At 55.2% G+C, this 21,045-nt stretch overlaps 8 protein-coding genes and 1 non-coding gene across 9 annotated transcripts; 2 read left to right on the forward strand and 7 right to left on the reverse strand.

Moving 5' to 3' along the window:
- Nucleotides 1–2,149: 2,149 nt before the first annotated feature.
- On the reverse strand, nucleotides 2,150–2,227 carry SPRG_30174. Its single transcript has one exon. It is a non-coding gene; the product is annotated as a tRNA-Leu (tRNA).
- A 285-nt stretch (nucleotides 2,228–2,512) lies between these two features.
- Nucleotides 2,513–5,812, reverse strand: SPRG_12321 (hypothetical protein; the record flags this gene model as incomplete). The annotated part of the gene is made up of 15 exons (XM_012351682.1): nucleotides 2,513–2,582; nucleotides 2,637–2,826; nucleotides 2,872–3,006; nucleotides 3,050–3,095; nucleotides 3,159–3,230; nucleotides 3,276–3,351; nucleotides 3,396–3,563; nucleotides 3,611–3,738; nucleotides 3,792–3,869; nucleotides 3,921–4,169; nucleotides 4,211–4,322; nucleotides 4,366–4,630; nucleotides 4,677–4,828; nucleotides 4,872–4,987; nucleotides 5,033–5,812. The coding sequence occupies 15 exons, from the start codon at nucleotides 5,810–5,812 to the stop codon at nucleotides 2,513–2,515; spliced, it is 2,637 nt and encodes an 878-aa protein (XP_012207072.1).
- Nucleotides 5,813–5,917: 105 nt separating this feature from the next.
- Nucleotides 5,918–6,731, reverse strand: SPRG_12322 (hypothetical protein). The gene is made up of 5 exons (XM_012351683.1): nucleotides 6,647–6,731; nucleotides 6,517–6,590; nucleotides 6,408–6,468; nucleotides 6,207–6,356; nucleotides 5,918–6,148 (listed from the first exon to the last, which is right to left on the reverse strand). Exons 1-5 carry the CDS (start codon nucleotides 6,704–6,706, stop codon nucleotides 6,038–6,040), a joined length of 456 nt encoding a protein of 151 aa, XP_012207073.1. The 5' UTR covers nucleotides 6,707–6,731; the 3' UTR covers nucleotides 5,918–6,037.
- Nucleotides 6,732–7,514: 783 nt separating this feature from the next.
- On the reverse strand, nucleotides 7,515–8,172 carry SPRG_12323 (hypothetical protein). Its single transcript, XM_012351684.1, has 2 exons — nucleotides 8,102–8,172; nucleotides 7,515–8,058 (listed from the first exon to the last, which is right to left on the reverse strand). The coding sequence occupies exons 1-2, from the start codon at nucleotides 8,160–8,162 to the stop codon at nucleotides 7,643–7,645; spliced, it is 477 nt and encodes a 158-aa protein (XP_012207074.1). The 5' UTR covers nucleotides 8,163–8,172; the 3' UTR covers nucleotides 7,515–7,642.
- A 377-nt stretch (nucleotides 8,173–8,549) lies between these two features.
- Nucleotides 8,550–10,736, reverse strand: SPRG_12324 (hypothetical protein; the record flags this gene model as incomplete). Its single annotated transcript, XM_012351685.1, has 13 exons — nucleotides 8,550–8,703; nucleotides 8,756–8,849; nucleotides 8,894–9,006; nucleotides 9,053–9,121; nucleotides 9,174–9,283; nucleotides 9,335–9,476; nucleotides 9,518–9,613; nucleotides 9,664–9,740; nucleotides 9,790–9,885; nucleotides 9,932–10,251; nucleotides 10,297–10,365; nucleotides 10,416–10,533; nucleotides 10,578–10,736. The coding sequence occupies 13 exons, from the start codon at nucleotides 10,734–10,736 to the stop codon at nucleotides 8,550–8,552; spliced, it is 1,617 nt and encodes a 538-aa protein (XP_012207075.1).
- A 1,209-nt stretch (nucleotides 10,737–11,945) lies between these two features.
- On the forward strand, nucleotides 11,946–13,733 carry SPRG_12325 (hypothetical protein). The gene is made up of 5 exons (XM_012351686.1): nucleotides 11,946–12,404; nucleotides 12,458–12,721; nucleotides 12,771–12,847; nucleotides 12,895–13,057; nucleotides 13,109–13,733. Exons 1-5 carry the CDS (start codon nucleotides 11,957–11,959, stop codon nucleotides 13,639–13,641), a joined length of 1,485 nt encoding a protein of 494 aa, XP_012207076.1. The 5' UTR covers nucleotides 11,946–11,956; the 3' UTR covers nucleotides 13,642–13,733.
- A 526-nt stretch (nucleotides 13,734–14,259) lies between these two features.
- SPRG_12326 (hypothetical protein) lies at nucleotides 14,260–15,896 on the forward strand (the record flags this gene model as incomplete). The annotated part of the gene is made up of 5 exons (XM_012351687.1): nucleotides 14,260–14,686; nucleotides 14,735–14,998; nucleotides 15,041–15,117; nucleotides 15,158–15,320; nucleotides 15,367–15,896. The coding sequence occupies 5 exons, from the start codon at nucleotides 14,260–14,262 to the stop codon at nucleotides 15,894–15,896; spliced, it is 1,461 nt and encodes a 486-aa protein (XP_012207077.1).
- Nucleotides 15,897–16,973: 1,077 nt separating this feature from the next.
- On the reverse strand, nucleotides 16,974–17,480 carry SPRG_12327 (hypothetical protein). The gene has a single exon (XM_012351688.1). The coding sequence runs from the start codon at nucleotides 17,457–17,459 to the stop codon at nucleotides 16,995–16,997; it is 465 nt and encodes a 154-aa protein (XP_012207078.1). The 5' UTR covers nucleotides 17,460–17,480; the 3' UTR covers nucleotides 16,974–16,994.
- A 399-nt stretch (nucleotides 17,481–17,879) lies between these two features.
- On the reverse strand, nucleotides 17,880–19,565 carry SPRG_12328 (hypothetical protein; the record flags this gene model as incomplete). Its single annotated transcript, XM_012351689.1, has 5 exons — nucleotides 17,880–18,448; nucleotides 18,498–18,660; nucleotides 18,709–18,785; nucleotides 18,829–19,092; nucleotides 19,142–19,565. The coding sequence occupies 5 exons, from the start codon at nucleotides 19,563–19,565 to the stop codon at nucleotides 17,880–17,882; spliced, it is 1,497 nt and encodes a 498-aa protein (XP_012207079.1).
- Between the last annotated feature and the right edge of the window lie 1,480 nt (nucleotides 19,566–21,045).

The following is a 21,045-nucleotide window of genomic DNA, read 5'->3' on the forward strand; positions in this document are numbered from 1 at the left end:
TCGACGACAGCTTCCTCGACGACGCAGCCTCTTCCTCGACGGCGGCTTCCTCGACGACAGCTTCCTGACGGCAGCTTCTTCGACGGCAGCCTCTTCCTCGACGACAGCTTCCTCGACGACAGCTTCCTCGACGACAGCTTCCTCGACGACAGCTTCCTCGACGACGGCAGGCTCCTCGACGGCGGGTTCCTCGACGGCGGCCTCTTCCTCAACGACAGGCTCCTCGACGGCGGCTTCTTCAGCGACTTCAGGGACGGCTTCTTGCTCGACGATCTTGGTGTCGACTTGCACGACGACTTGGTCTTCCTGGTTGGTGTCCATTTTCGGCGACGGCGGGGAAATCACAGAATGCTTCTTGAGGAGCTTGGCGACTAAGGAAGAGGAGGATATCACTCGTCAGCTGCGCCGGTCTTTTTCACATCCACTCAAATATACACCAAAGTCGTACCTCGCTTTTCGCCCACCTGCCAGTCGTTGGCTTCCTTGACGGTCGCCGCGATGCGCTTGGCGCCAAACTCGGGGTTCTCCGCGAGCACTTGCTGCACGGCCGCAATGAGTTCGGCTTCGTCCGGGATGGTGCTCATGGTATCGACTTCGTAACGAGGGGTGAGTCGCGATTTGAGGCGGTGTGGTTGGCGCCCCCGAACTGACTGGGCTCCATGCTATTGAACCCACGGCCAATCGCGCGGTGGACGGGCCCGTGACTCACGGGTGCGCCTCAACGTTGTCGACCCCACACTCGCGCTTTGTATGCGGCTTCGAACTTCGGCCCCAGCAGCCGGCGCCGACGCGAGCGTTTTTTATGTGCGAACTTCGCTGCTGCAAAAAGCGGTCCATTGAATTTATTTTGCTCCTGCAAGCGTGGGAACGAGGCGTCAGCAACGACGCCTGCGGTGACCCGGCGCTTGTAGGACAAGGCGTGGATGCAGGTACGCGGAATAGCACGCGCAGTGGGCGCGACTGAGAACAGAACTGAGCGTACTTGGGATGGCTACTTCAATCGCAACAAGATTTCATTTTTTAACTCGGAGTGGCTGTTGTCGTGTCACGAGTACAGTGTAGAGGCACTGCATACATAGCCGCCTATGTATTCAGCTGACCAGTGCCGCCGACCAGCCCTTTGGAATTCGGCAAGCAAACACTCAGCTGCCTTCTCCAGGTGCAAGGCAATTTTCGTAGCGCTTGGCGATCCTTCTGTTCAAAACGGTGGAGCTTGCCACTTCTGAAATGCAAGGTTGACACACGAGAGCTGAGCTGTCGAAAGCAACGCGATCTGCCATCTGGCGTATGAAGAAAGGCTGAATTTCACGCCGTGAAAAACGACGTGAGAAATTATACGTCACTTCGAGGTCGTGCGCCAACGGGCCAGTCAGTCAGTTGAGCCTGTCTGTCACGGCCCCGCGATCAGCTTCCCACGACCAGCAATTTCGCTGCACTGGGTGTCTTTTTCCGTTGCTAGTAGGATTCGAGTACGGTACAGTCGCGCGGCGCGCCGTCAAGTTGGGTGTTTTTAACCTCAGAGTTGCATCCGGATAATGGTGTCGGAGTGGTGTCGGTTTCAGCGGATGGATCAAACGTAACTGGCCAATCATATGCATTACATGATTGATTCCTGTCACGCACATCATCTATCCACTGCACTGCAGCGTCACATCCGTACGAGTTTGCATTGGACTTGCAACGGTTATCTCACGTGAGAAAGTAAGGGTCGCCGGGATTTGAGCCCGGCTTACCTGGTGGCAAACCGGTGTGCCGTGAGTGCGGTCCATATCGACATGCCCATCTTCCAGGCGTCGCGATCGGAGGCAAAGCTACGCAGTTTGTTGAGGTCCTCGAGAGAATCCAGCGACTGAGACGGCGTCAGCGACTGGGGGTCGCGGTGCAGGACGTGAGCGTGGTGCGGCCTCAATAGCGAGGCGCCTCAGACGGGGCGAAAAAGAAACGGGCAGCAGCACTAAGTCTTGCATGTAATACATGTAGCGATGTCGTTGGTCGTGCCCAAAACCGAATAGTACATGCACTGCGCATACGAGGTCGGTACAAAAGAATCGTTTAGGATCCTTAAATCATACTACTACTGCATATCGTCAAAAAACCCTGTTGAATTGTCCAACTGTCCGTTCCTCCCCATCAATAAAACAGAAAACGATGACACAAGTGGGATTTGAACCCACGCCCGAAGACTGGAGCCTAAATCCAGCGCCTTAGACCACTCGGCCATTGTGTCACTTCCATGTCTCATACCATTATTCGACGATACAAATACATTGAATATTTGACCTAACAAATTGAGGTTGATCGAAAAGCTCGAGACCTCCCTGCCATCATTGACAGCCACTATATTTCCATTCTTCTCCTAAATTTTCACCCATTGCAAGAGGTCAAATTCGCGAGATATCGTTTGCAAGTAATGCGGGTTTGATCCTGATTTCGGGGCAATTTGCACAAGTACCTCGTCGTCGTGTGGAATCGATAGTACTAGTAACCTTGATAGTACTACATGCAAGCACATCTATTTGCCTAGGGCAAACATAGATTCGTCGAGCGGGCTCGGTACGGCTGGTGGTGCTGGTCGCTCTGCCCTACGACACAGACGCGTTTCATTCGATTTCAAACTGTGGTGTGGGACAGCCAACCCTTGGTTGCTGCTTTGCTCTGGTGGCTCGACGTCGTCCATTTCGGGGTCCACGGGGAGCTCGTTGGCTTCGGCGCGGACTTTGTGGAGCCACGTTTCTTTGAGTTTGAGCATCTCCTTGTCGATGCGCTGGAGATCGTGCTTGTACTCGCGGACTTGGGCCTTGTACATATCGAGTTCGTTCTCCATATCTAGTCGCAGTGAGTCGTCTCTTGTGATCGCGAAGCCATGGGTACTTTTCATTTGGGCTTGCTTCTTCTTGAGGTTGTCTTGGTAGACCAGAAGCTGTTCGGCGACTTCGGGTCCTGGCTGGCGCGCCAACACGTTCTTGAGCTCGACATACAGCTTTTCTTTCTCGACAATGAGCAAATCTAGACATCCAAATAAGTGCCGAGCCACATCTAGACAACGTACCCTTCATACACGCCTCCTCGGACTTTTTGATGAGTTTTCTGCAGCACTTGAATTTTGCGGATCTACGGCAGAAGGATCTGGCAACATTGCCCAGCGCGAAGGTCCGTACCATGTCAAAGCGTTTGGGGTCACTGCCCTCGAGCTTGCGCCAGCGGTGCACGTTCATGGGGTGGTCCAATTCCTACAATTCGTTTCGAAAGGAGGTAAATCGTGGATGGCAGTGGACCTCTGAGAGGGCTTTGATTTTGGTGCGTTCTTGGAGCAAGTCGCGTTCGAGTCGAAGTAATTCGCTCTTGAGGTCGCTACAAAACCCCTGTTGGTGGTGGAGGCACGTGCCTCGTCGTACCCCGTGCACGAAATTTGATCTTCCGTCTTTTTGTGCTCGGCCATGAGGTCCAAGACGCGCGTCTCCAGCGCGCGAACTTCTTTGACGCGCTCGGCGTACTGAGCCTGGCCAATGTTGAGCGTGGACTTTTGGATCTTGATCTTTTCATAGAGTGACTTGAGCTCCTCACTAAATGTGACCGTGAATGGATATGGAACGGATGGCGTGGAACGTACTTGCGCAGAATGAGCTGTGCACGAAGGTTGTCGCGGTCGTTGATGACTGCGTTGTACTCTTTGAGCTGCCGCTGCCGCTCGTCGTCGGCCTCTTGGATAATGGAAGCCAGTTTGGAGATTTCTTGCTCCTGCATTCACCAAATACAGTCTTGAGCATCAATGCCCGCGGGTACAAAAGTACCTGATTCGTAATGATTTGCTCCGAGCTCTGGATCTGCTTCTTGATGCGGGTGAGCTCCGCCTTGAGCGTTTCTTTGTCCTACACGCTTTTGATCCTACCGCCGAGCAATGCTGTGGGGAATGGACATACTTTGTCCACTTTGTGGTGGTCAAAGTGCTCTTTCACGAGCGAATGGTCTTTTGTCGTGATTTCTTCCTTGAGTTGTTCGATTTGGTGGTTCATGATTTTGAATTTTCGCTTCATGTCCGCGATCTCTTCTTGCGACTCGATGAGACTCTTGCTGTACAGGTTGCGGTCGCTGCGCACGGCTTCGTACAAATTTTGCTGCTGCTTGAGCCGCGCTTCGCCTTCGTTGATCTTGTCTTGAAGCGAAACAACCTACCGCAGGGTGGCGATTGCACATGAATGTCATTGCCTACTTGAAGGTCCTGCAGCTTGGCCTCCTCGAGGGCGGTGCGGTACTTTTTGTTGGCGGCTTCAGCCTCCTTGTCGTACCGATCGCGGTCCGCCACGAGCTGCTGGATCATGTCCCTACATCGGATTTGGCCATGACGAAGGAGTATTATATGAGTACCGCTGTTTCTTGACGCTTTGCCGGTACCCGCTGATTTCATTTTCGAGGTTTTTCATCGTGTTCTCCTGGATCTTGATGAGGTCGTGCGTGCCTTGGGATGTGTCGGCGGCGCGAACGAGCATCTTATTCACGAGCTCGCGCTGCCGAATGAGGTCGTCGAGCGTCTTCCGAACGGCCTCGCCTTGCTTGCGTTCGACCTCCATCGTCACGTTTTCGAGCTCGTTCAACGCGAGTTTACACGTGTCTCGCTTCGCGTCGACCTTGGCTACAATTCGAAAGAAATTCATTGGCGAGTTGATTTGTGGCAATACCTTTGGCGGCATTGACGTCAGCGATCTTTTCCTTCGTGAGCTCGACAAGCGCTTCAATCTTGGTGCACTCGGTAACGAGCTTGGCGATCACGTCCTCTTTCGTCGCGACCTCGGTCTCCATGTGGTTGTTCATCGCCAAGATTTCTTGGTTTCTAAAAGAGCGTTGTGATGGTTCCGCGACGAACGAGAACGGACTTTTGCCACTGCGACTCCATGGCCTCGGTGAACTGGTGCGTCGAGCGGTACAGAACGTCGTACTGCTTGAGGTACTTCTCCATTCGGGCCTTGGACTCGCGCAGCTGCGTCTCTTTCTACTCGATGGATCGACTCGGATTCGCATGCTAGCTTCGTAGTACTTGTTTCAAGACAGCTTCGCCGTCCTTGACTTGGCCCACCTTGCGCTTGTGCTCGGCGTTGAGAAGCTCGGCCTCCGACTTGAGAGCTTTGAGCTGCTTCTCCAGCACAAACTTTCGCCGCGTCTCCTTATCGGCCGAGCTCTTGCGCTCCGCAACGTCCTCGTTGGCGCGTGCGAGGGCCTCGTCAAGACGGAACTGCTCCTCTTCGGCCTCCGTCACGAGCGCGTGAAGTGCGTTCACCTGCATCCGCACTTGCTGCAGCTCGGTCGTCTTGGTGTCCACCTCGCGGGCACCGTCGGCCCGCTGCCGCTTGAGCTTGGCCATTGCTTCTTCCTGCGCTTCGCTCCAGCCGGACCCGTTCTTGAGCTCCTCTTCGAGCATCGCGATACTTGTCCGGAGATCGTTGAGCTTTGCCTGCTTCTCGGTCTCGATCTTGTGCGAGTTGGCGACCTGGCCCCACATGACTTCAATCTCGACCTGGACCTTCTTCTTGTAGTTGTACGCCTCGAGCTCCTCTTCCTTGTCCCGCGCGTACTTGTCTTGGTTGGTCCCAATCTCGTGTACGATCTCCCGCGTCCGGCGCACGAGGCGCTGCTCACTCTCCTGCGACTTGGTGAGCGCGTTGAGCATCTTCTCGACCTCCTGGCGGAAGAGGCCCATCTCGTCCGGCAGCGTTGGCACGAGGGCCTGAATCTCCTGGCTGTAGCGCAGCGCAGCCTCGGTGACGACGGGGTCCTGCCCCGGCAAGAGCGTGCTCGTCGTCGCTCCGGCGTCGGCCATTGTACCCGTTAGGTTTCACGCCAACGGTCGCTGAAACCCTTTCGTATTATGATAGATAGCATATTTTGAGGAGGCGATGTAGCAAACGCCTGGGTGGTGAGACGATTGCGTAGAAAAAAAGAAGTCGTTTGTATATAAGTCGCAGTGCGCAGAGGTACGCATCTACGTTGCATCTACGTCGTTTTTAAGCCTTGCTCTTGGCCTTGGCCTTCATCAATCGGCTGTTCACAACGGGCTTGAGAAGCGCCTTGCTGTCGTTCGCGCGCTTGCGGTGGGCGCCGAGCGGAGCTCAATGAACTTTGCGATCGAGTCCGTCACGGGCGCCGCTTCTTCCTCCTTTACGAGCACAACAACGGTCGGTACATGTATCGAGTGAGGAATTTCATGTACGTACAAGGGCCGCGACCGTGGTGACTTCGATGTTGCCAAAGCGGCGCGTGTGCGAGTTCTTCTTGGTCTTCTTGGTCTTCTTGGGGTTGACGACCACTTCTTCCTCCTGCTCTTCGTCCGCATCGGCACTGGGCTCGTCCTGCGCCGCGGCGACCTGCGAGAGAGCGGGTGAGCATCGCATGCGCTGGAATCTCGTTGCGCTTACGGCCGCTAGGACATCGTCGGGCAAGGCTTCGATCACGGGCTCCTCCTTCTTCTTGGGCTGACTAGAGCGTGAATTCGTCATGTACTGCAGGAAGGAACTGGCCACGTACCGCTTGCGCTTGAGCGCTGCTGTGGCCTTGGCCGAGGCGCGTGCTTGCTTTTCAGATGCACGAGACTCGATGGCCTGCGCAAAAGAGGCGTCGTTAGCACCAGCGTTCTTGACCCATGCAGCGTGTCTACCTGGGTCTTGGCCACGGCCATGGAGACCTGCTCCGGGGCTTCATCATCCGACGACGACATGGTGCTTGAGCAGCAAATGCAATCTTAGCTCAGGTCCTCACCAATCATTATCCGGCGTATTTTTATTCCTTCCAACCTCAACACATTATCTTGGTAAATGTATGTGTTTTGGGCGATGCAATATATTATCGCAATCATTATAGCCAATGAAAAGCACCATCCTCGGTCATCTAGCGCGCCAGTGGACGGAGCGTCAAGGGCGGCAAGGGAATATTCAAGGGCGGACAGGTCGAGCATGCGACGAGGCTCGCTGGACAAGCCGAGTTGAGCATTGGCGTCGAGCTCAGGGCATGCGTCGCCTACTCTAAAGCTCTGCTCCACTCTGCTACCAGTGTCAAGGCAGCGCTGAAATCCATTCGCTGGCCACCACGTGTCGATAAATGTGCAGAGGGGTGCGCAGGGGGCACCGAGGCTTGCATGCGGGCCACGAAAGCCTTGCAGCGAAGCTATTTCTTCCTCCTTGGTATGCGTGACGACACTGACGCGGTCAATGTTTTGGTCCAGAGAGACGATTGCTCCCGCCACGCCCTGTACTGTAGTCGGCGCGGTAATCATTCCCGCCTAGAGTGGCTACTCTGCAGGATGAATTCAGAGGCACAGAGATCGCAGGCAATGCGCTCGTCTTCAACGTATCAAGTGCGAAACGAATGCGATGGCTTTACTACAGGTACCCGGGGTAGTTTCTTGAGTAGGATGCGGTACTTGCGCAGACGAAACAAAACATCGCGCCAGGGTGTCAAGGGCGGTGGTTTCCTCGTCGGCCCAGGAGCTCTGTCATCGGCCTGTTCTGCGCTGCGAGTGCGACGGATGGGGCGACAACGTGGTCCAAGTGTATGTGATGGTAATTTCTTAACCCCTGCAAAAAAGGTGTCCACACTAAGAGCCGTCGTGCGTCGCATCCTTCCTCGTTCGTTCCATGGTGCATTCCTACAAAGCTTACTCGGCTTCTTCGGCGCGGACACGGGCGTTGGGGTTCGTGACACGGATGTTGAGCTGCTCAGCGCGCGTCAAGATGTCCTTGCGCTTGCGGCCCGAGACGTTGTGGGCGATCTCGGCGCAGTACTTGCGGTTGTGCATGAGGAGCATGTCCAACTCGGCGACGTTCTTGACCGTGAACTTGTAGAAGCCGTTGGGCAACAAGTGCTTGGTCTTCGAGTTCGAGCCGTAGCCGACGTTGGGCATGCGGATCGCGCCCTTGAAGCGGCGACGGACACGGCCATCAATACCCTTGGGCTTGCGCCACGACTCGGCCACACGCTTGAAGCGGTTCGACTGGTGGCGCTTGAACTTGGTGATCTTCTTCTTGATGATCGGGCGCTTCACGACGGGGGTCACTTGAACCATGGTAGTGTCTACTTGCACCTCAGCGCCGGCCCATCCAAGAGCTCACTTTACCTTTTCTTGGGGGCGGAAGAAAAAAATGAACTCGACTCTGCTCCGGGCGCCAACATGCCATGCACCAACCATTAAACACCACATGCTTGCGAACCAGTGAAACCCAGCGCGCCTTTTTGGCCAATGAGAAGCGCGATGCATTTTATCATCGCCTTTTTAAAAACATAAAACCTCGTCCATATACAAACACCGTATAGTGTTTTTTAATGACCTCTCCAAATGGACCTCGTATTTTATTGGTAATACAATTGCGGCCTCGCCGCCGCCGACGGACCAGAGGCCATCTGCTGCGACCACCGATGGATGGCAACGCCGACGCCCAAGCCGGCGCGCAAGAAGGGCCTGCTCCTGGCGTACGACGCGTCCGTAGCCTTGTACGCTGCAGAGACGTAGGAGGCGTGCGTGTGTGTATTGCGTCTACTTGTGGTTAAAATCATCTCGGGTCACTCTACGGCCCTTCGGGCATCTCCGTCTCGTCGGGCACGAGCAGCCACGCCTCGTGCGCATACTGCAGGATCGAAGGCTCGAGGTCGCCAAAGGCAAAGTCCTTGAGCGGCGTGAGGAGGAACGTGGGCTCGTACGCAGTGTCCTTGCCAAAACAGCTACAAGCCGACGCGCATGACTGCCACAGCATCGCAATCGCTCCTCGCCTACCGCTTGAAGTCGGGGAACACTTCGCCGCCGTTGGCGCCGCGCACGTCGTACGCCTCGTCGGCCACGGGCAGCCGGAACTGCTGAATGTGGTCCCCTGCAGAAGCATGTCGTCATGGAGGCCGATCGAGAGACACGTACAAATGAGGGGCGCGTCCGGCGAGCCGGTGAGCTTGTACGTGTTGCGGTGGAGAAACACAATGTTGCCCTGCGGGTCGTGCTGCACCATCGTGTGCCCGCAAAAGAGATCGTAGCTACAACAACAACCATGACACAGGCCGCGCGCGGTGGCTCACGTACGTGACGTGCTTGACGCCGGCCGACCCCGGCGGCTTTTGGATCATGTGGAAAGGCTGGTTGGCCCGCAGCCTAGATCATGGTATCGTACGCTGCGAGACGGCCACGAGCCGCTCGATCGTACCACGCAAACCGGAAGAGGTCCTTGTCGCCCCACGCCATGTCCAAGAGCTCGATCAAGCGCGGCTCGTGAAAGCTGTAAAACATGAGATTGCGCAGCGGCTCGGCGCTCATCTACGCTCGGCCGTCGTCGACCAACTCTTCAGGAATTCGCAAAGCACGCACCGTGCGGTCAACGAGCACTTGGCCCGACTCTTGCTCGAACATGTCGACGAACGGCACGCCGAGGAGTTCCCAGAGCACCGAATTGTTGTGGATGTTGAAAATCGTCTTGCGCATGCTCCAAAAGTCGGCCAGAACATCGCGCCTAATTGGCTTGACGCGTTGGACGTGCAGGCGGCAGAGCACATACCTGTTTCCTTGAACTCGGGCGTGTCAAAGAGGTACGTCGGGTCCACCGCCACAAAGTTGTCGCAGTCGAGCAAAAGCACTTGGTCAAATGCACTAGAACAGCCACACGTTCGTTGGGCCTCTGCCAGGTCCGACTAAGTTACCTGTGGTACACGGCGTACGGCTTGACGTAAAAATGGGTGGCGGCCTCGTCGAGGATCTCGCGCACAAAGCAGTTGTACTACATGTCATACATCGTCGTACTGCGCTCGCTGCAGACAAACGCGTACCTTGTCGGTCAGGAGCTTGAGCACTGGGTGGTCGAGCTTCATTTCGTCGAGGCGGATCCAGAGCTCCACAGGAAGTGTGCACCCCGTGTCCCGAAGCTGGACTGAGTTAGCAATCCAACGGCTGAATGGCAACGCAGGGTACCCGGCGGATCGCAGCATACGCGCTTTTCATAACCTTGGGGTACACGGCCATGACCACGCCGCGCGACAGGTCGAAGCGCTTCTTGATCGACACCTTCACGGGCAGTTGAAAGAGTCGCACCTTGTACGTCAGCGGCATGTCGGCGTACGTCAAAAACTCCCTGGACAAGAATGTCAACATCCAACGCCGAGCACAAGCAGCATACCCTGTCTGCGAACAGGTAAAGTGAGACCCGTACTTCATGCCATCGCACGTGCTCTGGAAGCTGCGCACAACTTGACCGGACGGGCGGTGGATGGATTCGCAATAGCCCGACGTGCCTAAGCACTCAATGCATCCATTGTACCTCGCATATCGCGACGGACCTGCTTCAATCTTGGCATCGCATGGCTTGTCTTCGTTCATTTCGCGCGGACCATCGGGCGAACAGCCGCCTAGCATGTGCTTGTCAAGATGGCACTGGATGGTATGCTGCGCGCCAGACCTGTCTGTCGCCAGCCCAAGCACTCGAAGTCGGTCTTGGTGCTGTTAACTCGCCAGTACGGCGCGGGCGGCAGTGTCATGCGGTTCTGCGGCTGCATCATCGTCGGCGATATCTGCTTCTACAGAGGCATGAGCCATTGGCACGTGGCTGGTTGTCGCGGACCTGGAAGCGGGCGCGGTTGAGCACATCGGCGAAGTAGGACTTGGAGCTGCGGATCGTCGTCGTCGGCGCGCCCGTGAAGGTCACGACGAGCAAGCACCAGCAGCAGAGCGAGACGACGATCGCGAGGAAGAAGGGGATTTTCAGGTGCCGCAGTCGCATCCGCTCCAATTGGAAATGGAAATTCACCGCTCATTTTATTGCGCCGTATTTTTATTCCGCCGACCTACAAACCCAACATGTAAAACGTCCACTTTGAGAACGCGCGCCGATTGGCCAGCGACTCTCGCGAGGACCATGGCAGTCTGCCGCAGCTGCCTGCGCACTCACTAATAGAGGAGCGAGGTGGCGCAGCAGGCGGAAAGCTTTCTATCGACGCTCGGCGATGCCACTCCAGCGCACACCCCGCGCGATTTTCACGAGCTTCCAGCCTGATTTTCTCGTCACACACACGTGGCACCGCGAGCGCGCAGAGAGCGATTGCATTGGCGCCACGCGACAAAATTGTTTTCATTTTGACGAGGTACGCATCGCATTGCGACGGTAGAGCACAGAGATAGTAGAGCCTTGGTCATGGAGCCGGCAAGGCGGCCTTGCCCCAAAGCAACTGCGTGACGCGACACCGAACACAACATTACACACAGATCCTTGCCCACGGCAACATACCAGTGGATACTGTTATACAATGCTGGATAACAATTACCGCTGATCTTTCACAACGTCAAGGTGAATGTACAATACTGTACTATTACTACGTGCACTGTGGCTATGACGGTACTAGTACGTATCGGAGCGTCAGGAATCGACAACAGGCATAATTGATAGAGGATGAGGCTAGCTACTCAAGCTTCCCCGAGAGACTGGTACTGACAACGATTGCCTCGGTGCTGCCGAGTACGTTCGATAAATGGTGAGTGCGTCGAAGGTTATCGAGATCGAGACTTTGCCGCGCTTGGTGGTCATTGGCGCGGAATCTTTTTTGCAATCATTTCCAGGCTGGTGTATCTTCTTCCGGATCCGCATACACTTCAAGAGGGACGTCACTGATGACATCGGATGGATAGAGCAGCGTTCAAATGGACGCTCGCGACGATGGGCTCAAGCGCTGGGCCACCCAGGAGACTTGCACTGCGCGCCGGCGATCGTCGCGGGCTCAAACAGGAAAAGGTGGGTAGCAACGTCGACAAAGAACAAGAGAATTTCGGTCATCCGCGATAATCTTCGACACCGTCAATTTCGATTAATTCGTCGTTCGAAATCGATGAAAGCGCAGATTGTCCAGGAACAAATCAACGAACCTTCTATGCCCCATATGATGCCAACGTTGTCGTTCGAGGACATTGCGTCGGAGCACTCCGATCGCACTTCTCGATTTGCGACCAATGCGCTACCTGTACCTCCTCGCCACCGCCCTTGCCGTCGTGTCGGCCCAGATCGCCTCTACCGTCGTTTCGGCCCAGATCGGCACGGCAGCGTGCCCGACGCCCCGTATTCGGCGTGCGTGGAGCCAGTACTGCCAAGCAGACAAGGATTTGTACATCAAGGCCGTGAGCCTGGGCATGAAGCGCGGCTATCACCACCGGTTCGTCGAGATCCACATTGAGCCCGCGTCCAACAGCGAGGCGCACGAAGGCTTTTTCTTCTACTGGCACCGCGCGTACTTGCTCGCGTACGAGAACATGCTGCGGTCGCTCGGCCCTCAGTTTGCGTGCATCACGCTGCCGTACTGGGACTACGCGTCGCTTGGCGCCAACTTCATCTCTGGTGAGTGCACCGACATGCTGAACTGCGGTCCCCTCCTCAAGGACTTTGGCGGGTCGCTGCCACAAGGTACTCTACTTGCACAGAGAGAGAGCAATGAGTAACGACTCGAGCGTGCGTAGCGGCGAAGGGTCCGTACACGCTCACCGTGAACGGGCAGGTGTTTCAAGCCGACAACTGCGTCGTGTCGCCGCTGACGAGAAACTTTTGCCAAAACTCGACCGCGTTCAACAGCAACAAATGCTTCAACTGCATGCCTCGCAACGATTGGTCCAAGGCGGCCGTGCCGCCGGACGTCAACGCGCTCAGCATCTACAACAATGTGCTCGGGGACGTGCCCCCCAACCTCGACGGAGTCACGTCCGGCGTCCAATGGGGCACCCACAGTACTCGCGCCAAGTCAAGTGGCCGATCATCTCACGCGTCGCTGAGTAGACATGGTGCACGCAGTGCTCGACTCGACGATGGGCACGTTCGCGTCGCCATCGGACCCGGTGTTTTACGCCCACCATGTCCGCGCCTATATATACACAGGGCGTTGTTGACGGACGGTGTTTAGGCCACGACCGACGCGCTCCACGCGATCTACTACAATTGCGTCGTGGGCGGGGTGCCGCCCAAGAACCCGTACGACGACGACCGCACGTGGACGACGACGCGCAACTTTGCGGGCAAAACGATTGTGCCATCGGATTTGATCACGATGAAGGTTGGCGAAGCAGGTATCGTATCAACTTGATACGTGGATCGATGGTCTTAAAACGACGGCGTAGGCACGGTGCCGGCGTCGATCTGGACGGCTACGTCCAACCCGATCTACCCGTTCTTCCAGGGCATTCCGCAGACGTACCTTCCGTACGCGGACACGACCAAGCTCGGCGCGTATTCGTACAAGTACAACTTTACGGGCACGATGTTGGAAGGTATGAACAAGCAGTGCACTGCGTTCAAGCCCGCGGGCGCCGTGCTTCTCACCACTGACGGCGGTCGGCCGAGTGCGGCTGCCACCAAGGAGAGCATGTGGCTCCGCGACGCGACGATCCTCGCATCGAATTACTACACGGAAGATTCCGACATCACACACCAAGTGCAAATGATGCTGTGCGTGTACTACAACGAGTGCCTCGGCGGCGTCTTCGACTACTCGGACGAGTTCAAGACCAACTTCCACGTGTCCAAGAAGCCTCCATGCAAGCGCATCGTCGACGACCTTGCCGGCGGCAACACCGTCATTGGCGTGCCCGGCTGGGAGCGTACGATGCTCAAGACGTACCCGTGCAACGGCGCTTCGGCGCTCTTCTTGTAGAGCAACGGCATCAATTTTGACGACGATTTTCACAACCCTCCGCTCGTGCACGCACGAAAGATATTGCATAATGAATGAACTTTTGCTCCTAAATCAGTGGGTATAACATGTTCCATTTCACGAGGCAAGAGCCATCGCTAATCGCTTAGCGTGTGTACCAAAACCAAGAGTGCATACTTAACTGGTTATTTATGTACTCTTGACCAAAACCAAGGGAATAACTATTTATTCCCTTGACCAAAACTTAGCATGCGTCTATGGAAAACAAGTGTTAGCGTGAGGCGATTAGTTTGAAGAAGCACTCGAAACCTTTCGTGACATTGTGAACGATCCATTCACGGGTCTTGTGATTATCGGGCATCGTGGCGTCGACAAAGGTTGGAATGCCAACGTTGAAAATAATAGAAAAAAGGTCGCAACACTAACATTTTGAAACAATAGAAGAAATGGTTTTACCGGCAACGCTCGATACTAGGCCCAATTAAATGGTCGATTCCGGTAGCAGCGACTCCTTCCTTTCGAAACAATTTGGCATTCTTCTTCTTCTTCTTCGATCGCAATGAACGTCGAACAAGTCGAGCGAATGCAAGAGCACGACACAATTGGATTGACACGAACATGCGTGCATCGTATCTGCTCACCATCCTGCTCGTGATCGCTGCGGTTGCGTGGGCCGAGACGACCCAAACGACCTCGCCGCCGCGCGTCCGTCGTGCGTGGAGCCAATATTCGCGCGTCGAGAAGGACACATACATCTCTGCCGTGGCGCTGGCGATGCAGAAGGGCCTCCACCACCGCTTCATGGAGGTCCACATGGAGCCGTCCTCGGAGCGCGAAGCCCACAGCTGCCTCTTCTTCTACTGGCACCGCGCGTACTTGCTTGCGTACGAGAACATGCTGCGGTCGCTCGGTCCACAGTATTCCGGCGTAACCCTTCCGTTCTGGGACTACGCCACGATCGGCGCCAACTTCATCGCGGGCAGTTGCAAGAACATGCTCAGCTGCGGTAGCCTTCTCCAGGACTTTGGCGGGTCTCTTCCACGAGGTGCGGTGCTCTACATCTACATTGCGTGAGCATCATAAATGCGGTTAGGGCCAGCGGGTATCATGACGTACAAGGTCAATGGCGAGGTTATCCAGTCCGACAACTGCATCAAGTCGAATCTGACGTCCAGTTTTTGCCAAAGCACGTCGGCATTCATCAACAAGTCGTGCCTCGGCTGTATGCCGCGCAACGACTGGTCGCGGGTCGCCGTGCCGCCGGATGTCAACGTCCTCAGTGTCTACAACAACATTTTGGGCACCGTGGCGCCAACGCTTGCCGGCGTCACAAGCGGTGTGCAATATGGCACGCACAGTACGTTCCGCGTGTTTTTATTTTGGACCTAATTCTTCGTAGACATGGTCCACGCGGTGCTAAACGCTGTCATGGGAACGTTTGCGTCGCCGGCCGATCCGGTCTTTTACACCCACCACGTATGCGAGTCTGGCGATTCTGCGCCTCACGTCGATTTAGGCCATGGCGGACGCACTGCACACCATCTACTACAACTGCGTCGTGGCGAGCAAGCCGCCGATCAACAAGGGCGCCGATGCGCGAACGTGGAGCTCGTGTCGCAACCTCATGGGCCGTACGATCCTACCGACAGATGTCATCGCGATGAAAGGGGGCAACTCTGGTACGGATTGCGAATCGAATGCTGGAGAATTTCATGGTTATACCAGGAACGCAGCCGGCATCGGTGTGGTTGTCGTCCCACCCGCTGAACCCGTACTTCGCGGGCATCCCAAAGCTCTACACGGGCTACACGGACACAACGAAGATTGGCGCAAACTCGTACACGTACAACTTTACGGGCACCATGCTGGACAAGATAAACAAGCAGTGCACTCAGTTCCAACCCTCGGTGACGTCGTTCCTGTACGAACCAAACGAGGCGTCGACGTCAACCGAAGTTTCCACCGAGATCTCATGGCTCCAGGACGCGACACGGCTTGCGGCCCAGTTCTACACAGACCCGAAGGACGTCAACCTCCAAGTCCAGATGATGTTGTGCGTCTACTACAACGAGTGCCTCGGCGGAGTCTTCGACTACTCGGACGAATTCAAGACCAGTTTTCATGCGACGGGCAAGCCGCCTTGCAAGAGCATCATCGACGACCTCGCGCGGGGCGATGTCGTGATTGGCGTAGAAGGCTGGGAATCGTTGCTTCTCAAACGGTACTCATGTAACAGCCCGTCCATGATGTTTTAGAAGCGAAGAGATAGTAATTGATTTATATTACCACAACGTTTAAAGTACGTACTAGTAGTACATGCATCTATCTACATTTATGTACATCTGACTGGGCACTAGTACACGGGGTCAACGAGACCTGCCTCGCCAATAGGCAAGCTCGCAATGCTCCTTCCTTCCCACCGGTTTGGTCGCAGCGTCGCAATAAAGCATGTCACGCGGTCTTGCGACCTAATCCGCTCGGCCATCGCATCGTGCTAGTACGCCAACAACGCCAACTGTGAACTACTAGTGCATTTTGTATCTAGGTAGCTCCAGCACCACAGGCACCTGAAAGGCGTCACCCGAATCTAGCAGCACGCTCTAGCACTTTTCGCTAACTGATTCTACATTTGAACACAGCAAGACATGACAGGGTTACTTGAGGTGGTCGAGAAGCTCTAAGGTCGACCCTTTGACATTTTTCCCTAGTGCCAACTCATCAACGCATCCCCCGCCACGTCTGGATACCGTAGATTCGAGGCGTACGCCTCGGGATCGCAAGTGGGAAAATCAAATCGAGCGTTGTTTTCAGGGAATTTTTAAATAAGAGCATCGTCCAAATGTTTCCTGGGACTTTGGGTTGTATGAGGGCGTCATTGGTATCCCTATATTGCGGGGATTCGAACGCCGTGGCTACGAGGAGGGTTGGGGTCGTGGGGAAGGATTTAGTGCACGTTTTGTGTGGGGTTGGGAGGGGTCCATGGAGTTGGACGACGTTCTATTCTACAACCCATCAAAATACGACGTTCTACTTGTTTTCCTTCCTCTCTTTCGATCGCAAGTACTGTAGCAATGTCGGGCATCAATCAACTGGGTGCTGAAATTACAAAATAACAATAAGGCCAAAACGAACGCTAACGATGTCTTCATAATGGGTGTATTGCACCTGTAGGACGTCGAAACGATCTTTTTACGAATGGGCGGAAGATACCAGCCAAGAGAATACCCGCCGCACCTCACCCGAGGTCCTGGTAGTAATGAGGGCATGACGCCTTTTGCCCCCTGAGAATGCTCGCCACTGTTAAATGAATAAAACAATATGCTGAAGCAAAAGCTTGATCGCGTGGATGAAGTTTACCACTTGTAAGCAATAACGAGCCCAAAGAGGAAGCCGGGCATGGACGGCGCATCGGGTAGCTTCAAGTGAAGGACGTGTGTCTCGGGATTGAACCACGAATGGACTTTGTCCCAGTTGATGACAACGAGGCTGTCGTTTGCGCACCAGAAGTCGTTGAACTTGCGGTAGAGCTCCGACTGGCGAAGCTTGGAGAACAGCGCACCCCATTGCACAATGACGACGTCTTGGCTGTATACCGTGCGCAGTAAAACGCATGCGAGACCGAGCGGCACGAGCCACGCGCAGAGCGTGCGAAGTGCGAAGCCAAGTATGTAGCCGACAAGGGCGGACGTGGCAAAGCCGTGCTTGTGTTTCTTGCGGTTGCAGCGACATCCATCGTGTGGACGGTCGTCGTTGTGGCTGGTGGTCGTCGCACGATCTAAGTTGGATGGCGTTGTGCCGGGAGGCGAGGCAGTGCACATCGTGTAGTGTAAATGCGGTGGTTCGATTTGGTTAATGACGGCAAACCAGGCGACGAGAAGAGTGCATGTCGGAATGGCAATCCATCTTCGTCCATCACTCCAAAAAGATCGACTCGCCAATCAAACTACGTGGCGTGCCTGCTTCCAAAAGTGGTGGTATAAACGGAAGCTTACTCACATTTGTCATTACAAGTTGAAAGAGTGATTGCTTATGACACACACTGGAAGTGGCTTTCTTCCTCAACGTTCAGTTATCGTTGCTTTCACCTTTGACGCAAGATAAACCTCTGACGCTCGAGCGTGTATTACAAGCGTATACATTGAATAGGACGTGTTGGTCATTTTACACCCGAAAGTATACATGGTACTATGCAGTGGCTACGCAATCCATTTTCAGCGGCTTTGTGCACCTAGCACCGCTCACGCAAACTCCCTGGACGGGCTGTTGCACGTATAGGACTTCAGGAGCACCTTTTCCCAGCCGACGACTCCAATGATACAATCGTTGCGTGCCAGGTCGTCGATGACTTGGCGGCACGGCGGCTTGACGAGGGCACGGAAGTTCTCCTTGAACGTATCAGAGTAGTCGAAGACGCCGCCGAGGCATTCGTTGTAGTAGACGCATAGCATCATCTGTACTTGGTTGTTGACGTCGCTCGGGTTCTTGTAGAATTTGGACGCGAGGGCCGTCGCGTCGGCCATCCAGTTCGCTTGCTTCGCGAGGCACTGTTTCGGGTCCTTCACCACGCCATACACGGACGCTTGCGACGGGTAGCCTGCGGACTCTTCAGCGAGCAAGCGCCTGGTCGCCTGGAAGCGGTAGCACTGGGTGTTCATGTCCGCGAGTGTGGTGCCTTGAAACGTGTACTGGTACTGGTGCTTGGCGATGCCGAGGGTGTCCGCGTAATCAATGTACCGTTGGGGCAGATCCTTGAAGAAGTCGTAGAGCGGGTTGTTGGCCGCGTTCCACACCGATGTAAATCTCCCGTCTAGACATGGACTCTCCGCACGTCTTGGCCACGCCAGGATCGGGCCTACCTCTCCCCGAGACTTGCATCATGATCACGTCGGTGGGCAAGATCGTCCTGCCAAAGTAGTTGCGGCAAGACGTCCACGTCCGAGGGTCTCTCGTGCGGTCTCTGATCACCGCATTGCGCACAGCGCAATCGTAGTAGACGGTGTGCAGCGCATCGATCATGGTCTAGCGCTTACGTCAATTTGAGCCCATCGAGAGCTGAATCAATAGTACATGATGGGCGTAGAAGACAGGGTCGGCGGGCGACGCAAACGTGCCCATGACAGAGCCGAGGGCGCCGTGTACCATGTCTACGCAACCCCATTAGAGGGGCAAATCTCGATCCGCGCGTACTGTGTGCGCCATACTGGATGCCGGCCGTGACGCCTTCAAGTGTCTGGCGACCGTTGCCGAGAACACTGTTGTAGATGCTCTGAAGGTTCACTTCCGCCGGCACGGGAGCCCGGGACCAGTCGTTTCGGGGCATGCAGCCGAGACACTGCTTCCGGTTGAACGCGGCCGTGCTCTCGCAAAAGTTCTCGGTCATGCGCGACGAGACGCAGTTGTCCGACCTGAACGAAACACCGCTCACCGTATGGCTGCGGACACCGTTTCTGTCTATGCGTTTCGTTGGATGAAGGGATAAAGACCACGGCGAAATTGTTACCTCGGGGTAGGGAGCCACCAAAGTCCTGGAGGAGATCACTGCATTCGAGCATACTGCGACACTGCCGGTCGGCAAAGTTGGCGCCAAGGCGTGGGTAGTCCCAAAACGGAAGCGTCACGCAAGCAAACTGCGCGCCAAGCGACCGCAGCATGTTTTCGTACGCGAGCAAGAACGCACGGTGCCAGTAGATGAACATGCACGCGTGGGCTTCGCGCTCGGACGCGGGGTGCATGTGGACCTCGACGAAGCGTTGATGCAGCCCGTTCTTCATCGCCAAGCTCACAGCGTCGATGTAAGTGCTCTTCTCGGTCTGCGAAAACGCGCTCCAGGCCTTGCGCACACGAGGATTCGGGCAGTTGACTGTCGTCTGGCCCGCAACGAGGGCCACGAGCGCGAGAAGAGGCCACAGATACAGCAGGCGCATGTCGCTCGAGGAGTCAAACTCGGAATGCTCACAGTGGATGGGTAGCTCAAAAGCTCGAAATTGAAGACAAGCCGACGGGTGGCCGACGCGACCGCATATTATGTTTCTGTGGAATAACGGACAACAACGGTTGTCTTTCAGTGGCTACAATCGTGCTTCGAAGAGTCGATTCCAAGAAGAAGTTTTAGTGCGGAACGACGAGCAAGCGAAAAGCCGCCAACGAAATCGAAGAAAAGACTATTCATAGATAGAGATCGTGGCCAAGGGCACCTAGGAGCAGATGTCTAACGCCCGTAGCCTCTTAGCGCTCCCGCGGCGCCATCCCCAAGGCTAAAGTTTGGCTACCACAGCGCGCGTCAAACGTGCTCGGAGTTCGAGAAACGAATGCAAGTGGCAGCAAGGACGGTGGAGACCGTTAGTTTTTGGACATGGTGCAGAGTAAATATGAGTGTAAATGAGATTCCAAAAGTGGATCCTCATGACATGATGCTTGTCAAGTGTAGTACATACAGGAGATCCTGCTAGGTCAAAGAGCTTGCATGATCTACCAACCTGCATAGCCCAGGTGGAACCTAGGCGGCTATTGATAGCATAGTAGAGATCACGTCGGATGCAGATCCTTCTAGGATGTGCACTGCACAACAAGCCATATTCTTCTCTAGATATAGTAGTGTGGACCTTTGTATTGAATGGTCAGCAGACCACCCACCCACTGCCACTCCGCTCCGCTGCGTCTTATAGCTGAAAACGGTGCCCACTTCGAATTTGCCTTGTATCCAACAAGCTTCGCTTTATAGAGTGCCCACCGCCTCCTATTGTCTTGTAGCTCGTTTGTTCTAGTCAAGAAGGAAGCTTCTTGGTAGGTTTCGCCGCTTAGCCCATCACTGCACCACCTTTTGTCACTCGGCGTGTGGGCTTTTGCACCCGTCATCTCACTGGAGTAGCCCTTGGTGATGACGTTTTCCCCACACACACTAGACCAGCGAGAGCCAACTCGCACACCCACAGCTAGCCGGCTAGCTGAACAGTCTAGCTCAACCCGCTAACCCAGCCGGTTAGCCAAGCCAGTCCTGGTTTAGACATAACGCTTGCCGTCGCAGGCGTGTCGCCATCCGATAAGCTTCGTCTGCGCCATCCAGCCGAGCCCCCCAAACAATGCGAGCCACCAATCTCGGCTCCTCAGCTCTGCTAATATACATAACAAACTAGCAGCTGGGCTAGTTTAGCACTCGGCAGAGAGAAAGAGGAAGAAGAGAAAGAACCAGAACCGCACACCCGCAGAGGAGTGTGTCCGAGAGCAGTGGAAAGAAGAAGGTGAGGCCACGAGGGCTGCTCACGACCTGCTCCGGAATATATATTACGGAGACCGGTATAGTGAGATCGAGTGGTAAAAACCTTCCACTGGGGAAAGGAAAAACAACCATCCTCGTGAGTGGAAACGGCCGCGAGGGCTGGTGAAAACGACTCGGATCCAAGCGTC

The sequence above is a fragment of the Saprolegnia parasitica genome (assembly GCF_000151545.1).
Source record: "Saprolegnia parasitica CBS 223.65 unplaced genomic scaffold supercont2.84, whole genome shotgun sequence".
NCBI classification, from domain to species: Eukaryota; Oomycota; class Saprolegniomycetes; order Saprolegniales; family Saprolegniaceae; genus Saprolegnia; species Saprolegnia parasitica.

Excerpts from the sequence above, each read along its gene's own strand:
- SPRG_12323 (XM_012351684.1), bottom strand. The coding sequence starts at position 8,162 with ATGGCATGTTGGCGCCCGGAGCAGAGTCGAGTTCATTTTTTTCTTCCG. Across the intron at positions 8,059-8,101 it reads TCTTCCGCCCCCAAGAAAAG|ACACTACCATGGTTCAAGTG; the intron begins GTAAAGTGAGCT and ends AGGTGCAAGTAG.
- SPRG_12327 (XM_012351688.1), bottom strand. The coding sequence starts at position 17,459 with ATGTGCACTGCCTCGCCTCCCGGCACAACGCCATCCAACTTAGATCGT.
- SPRG_12322 (XM_012351683.1), bottom strand. The coding sequence starts at position 6,706 with ATGTCGTCGTCGGATGATGAAGCCCCGGAGCAGGTCTCCATGGCCGTG. Across the intron at positions 6,591-6,646 it reads TGGCCGTGGCCAAGACCCAG|GCCATCGAGTCTCGTGCATC; the intron begins GTAGACACGCTG and ends TCTTTTGCGCAG. Across the intron at positions 6,357-6,407 it reads CCGACGATGTCCTAGCGGCC|GTCGCCGCGGCGCAGGACGA; the intron begins GTAAGCGCAACG and ends GCTCTCTCGCAG.
- SPRG_12325 (XM_012351686.1), top strand. The coding sequence starts at position 11,957 with ATGCGCTACCTGTACCTCCTCGCCACCGCCCTTGCCGTCGTGTCGGCC. Across the intron at positions 12,405-12,457 it reads TGGCGGGTCGCTGCCACAAG|CGGCGAAGGGTCCGTACACG; the intron begins GTACTCTACTTG and ends GAGCGTGCGTAG. Across the intron at positions 12,722-12,770 it reads CGTCCAATGGGGCACCCACA|ACATGGTGCACGCAGTGCTC; the intron begins GTACTCGCGCCA and ends GTCGCTGAGTAG.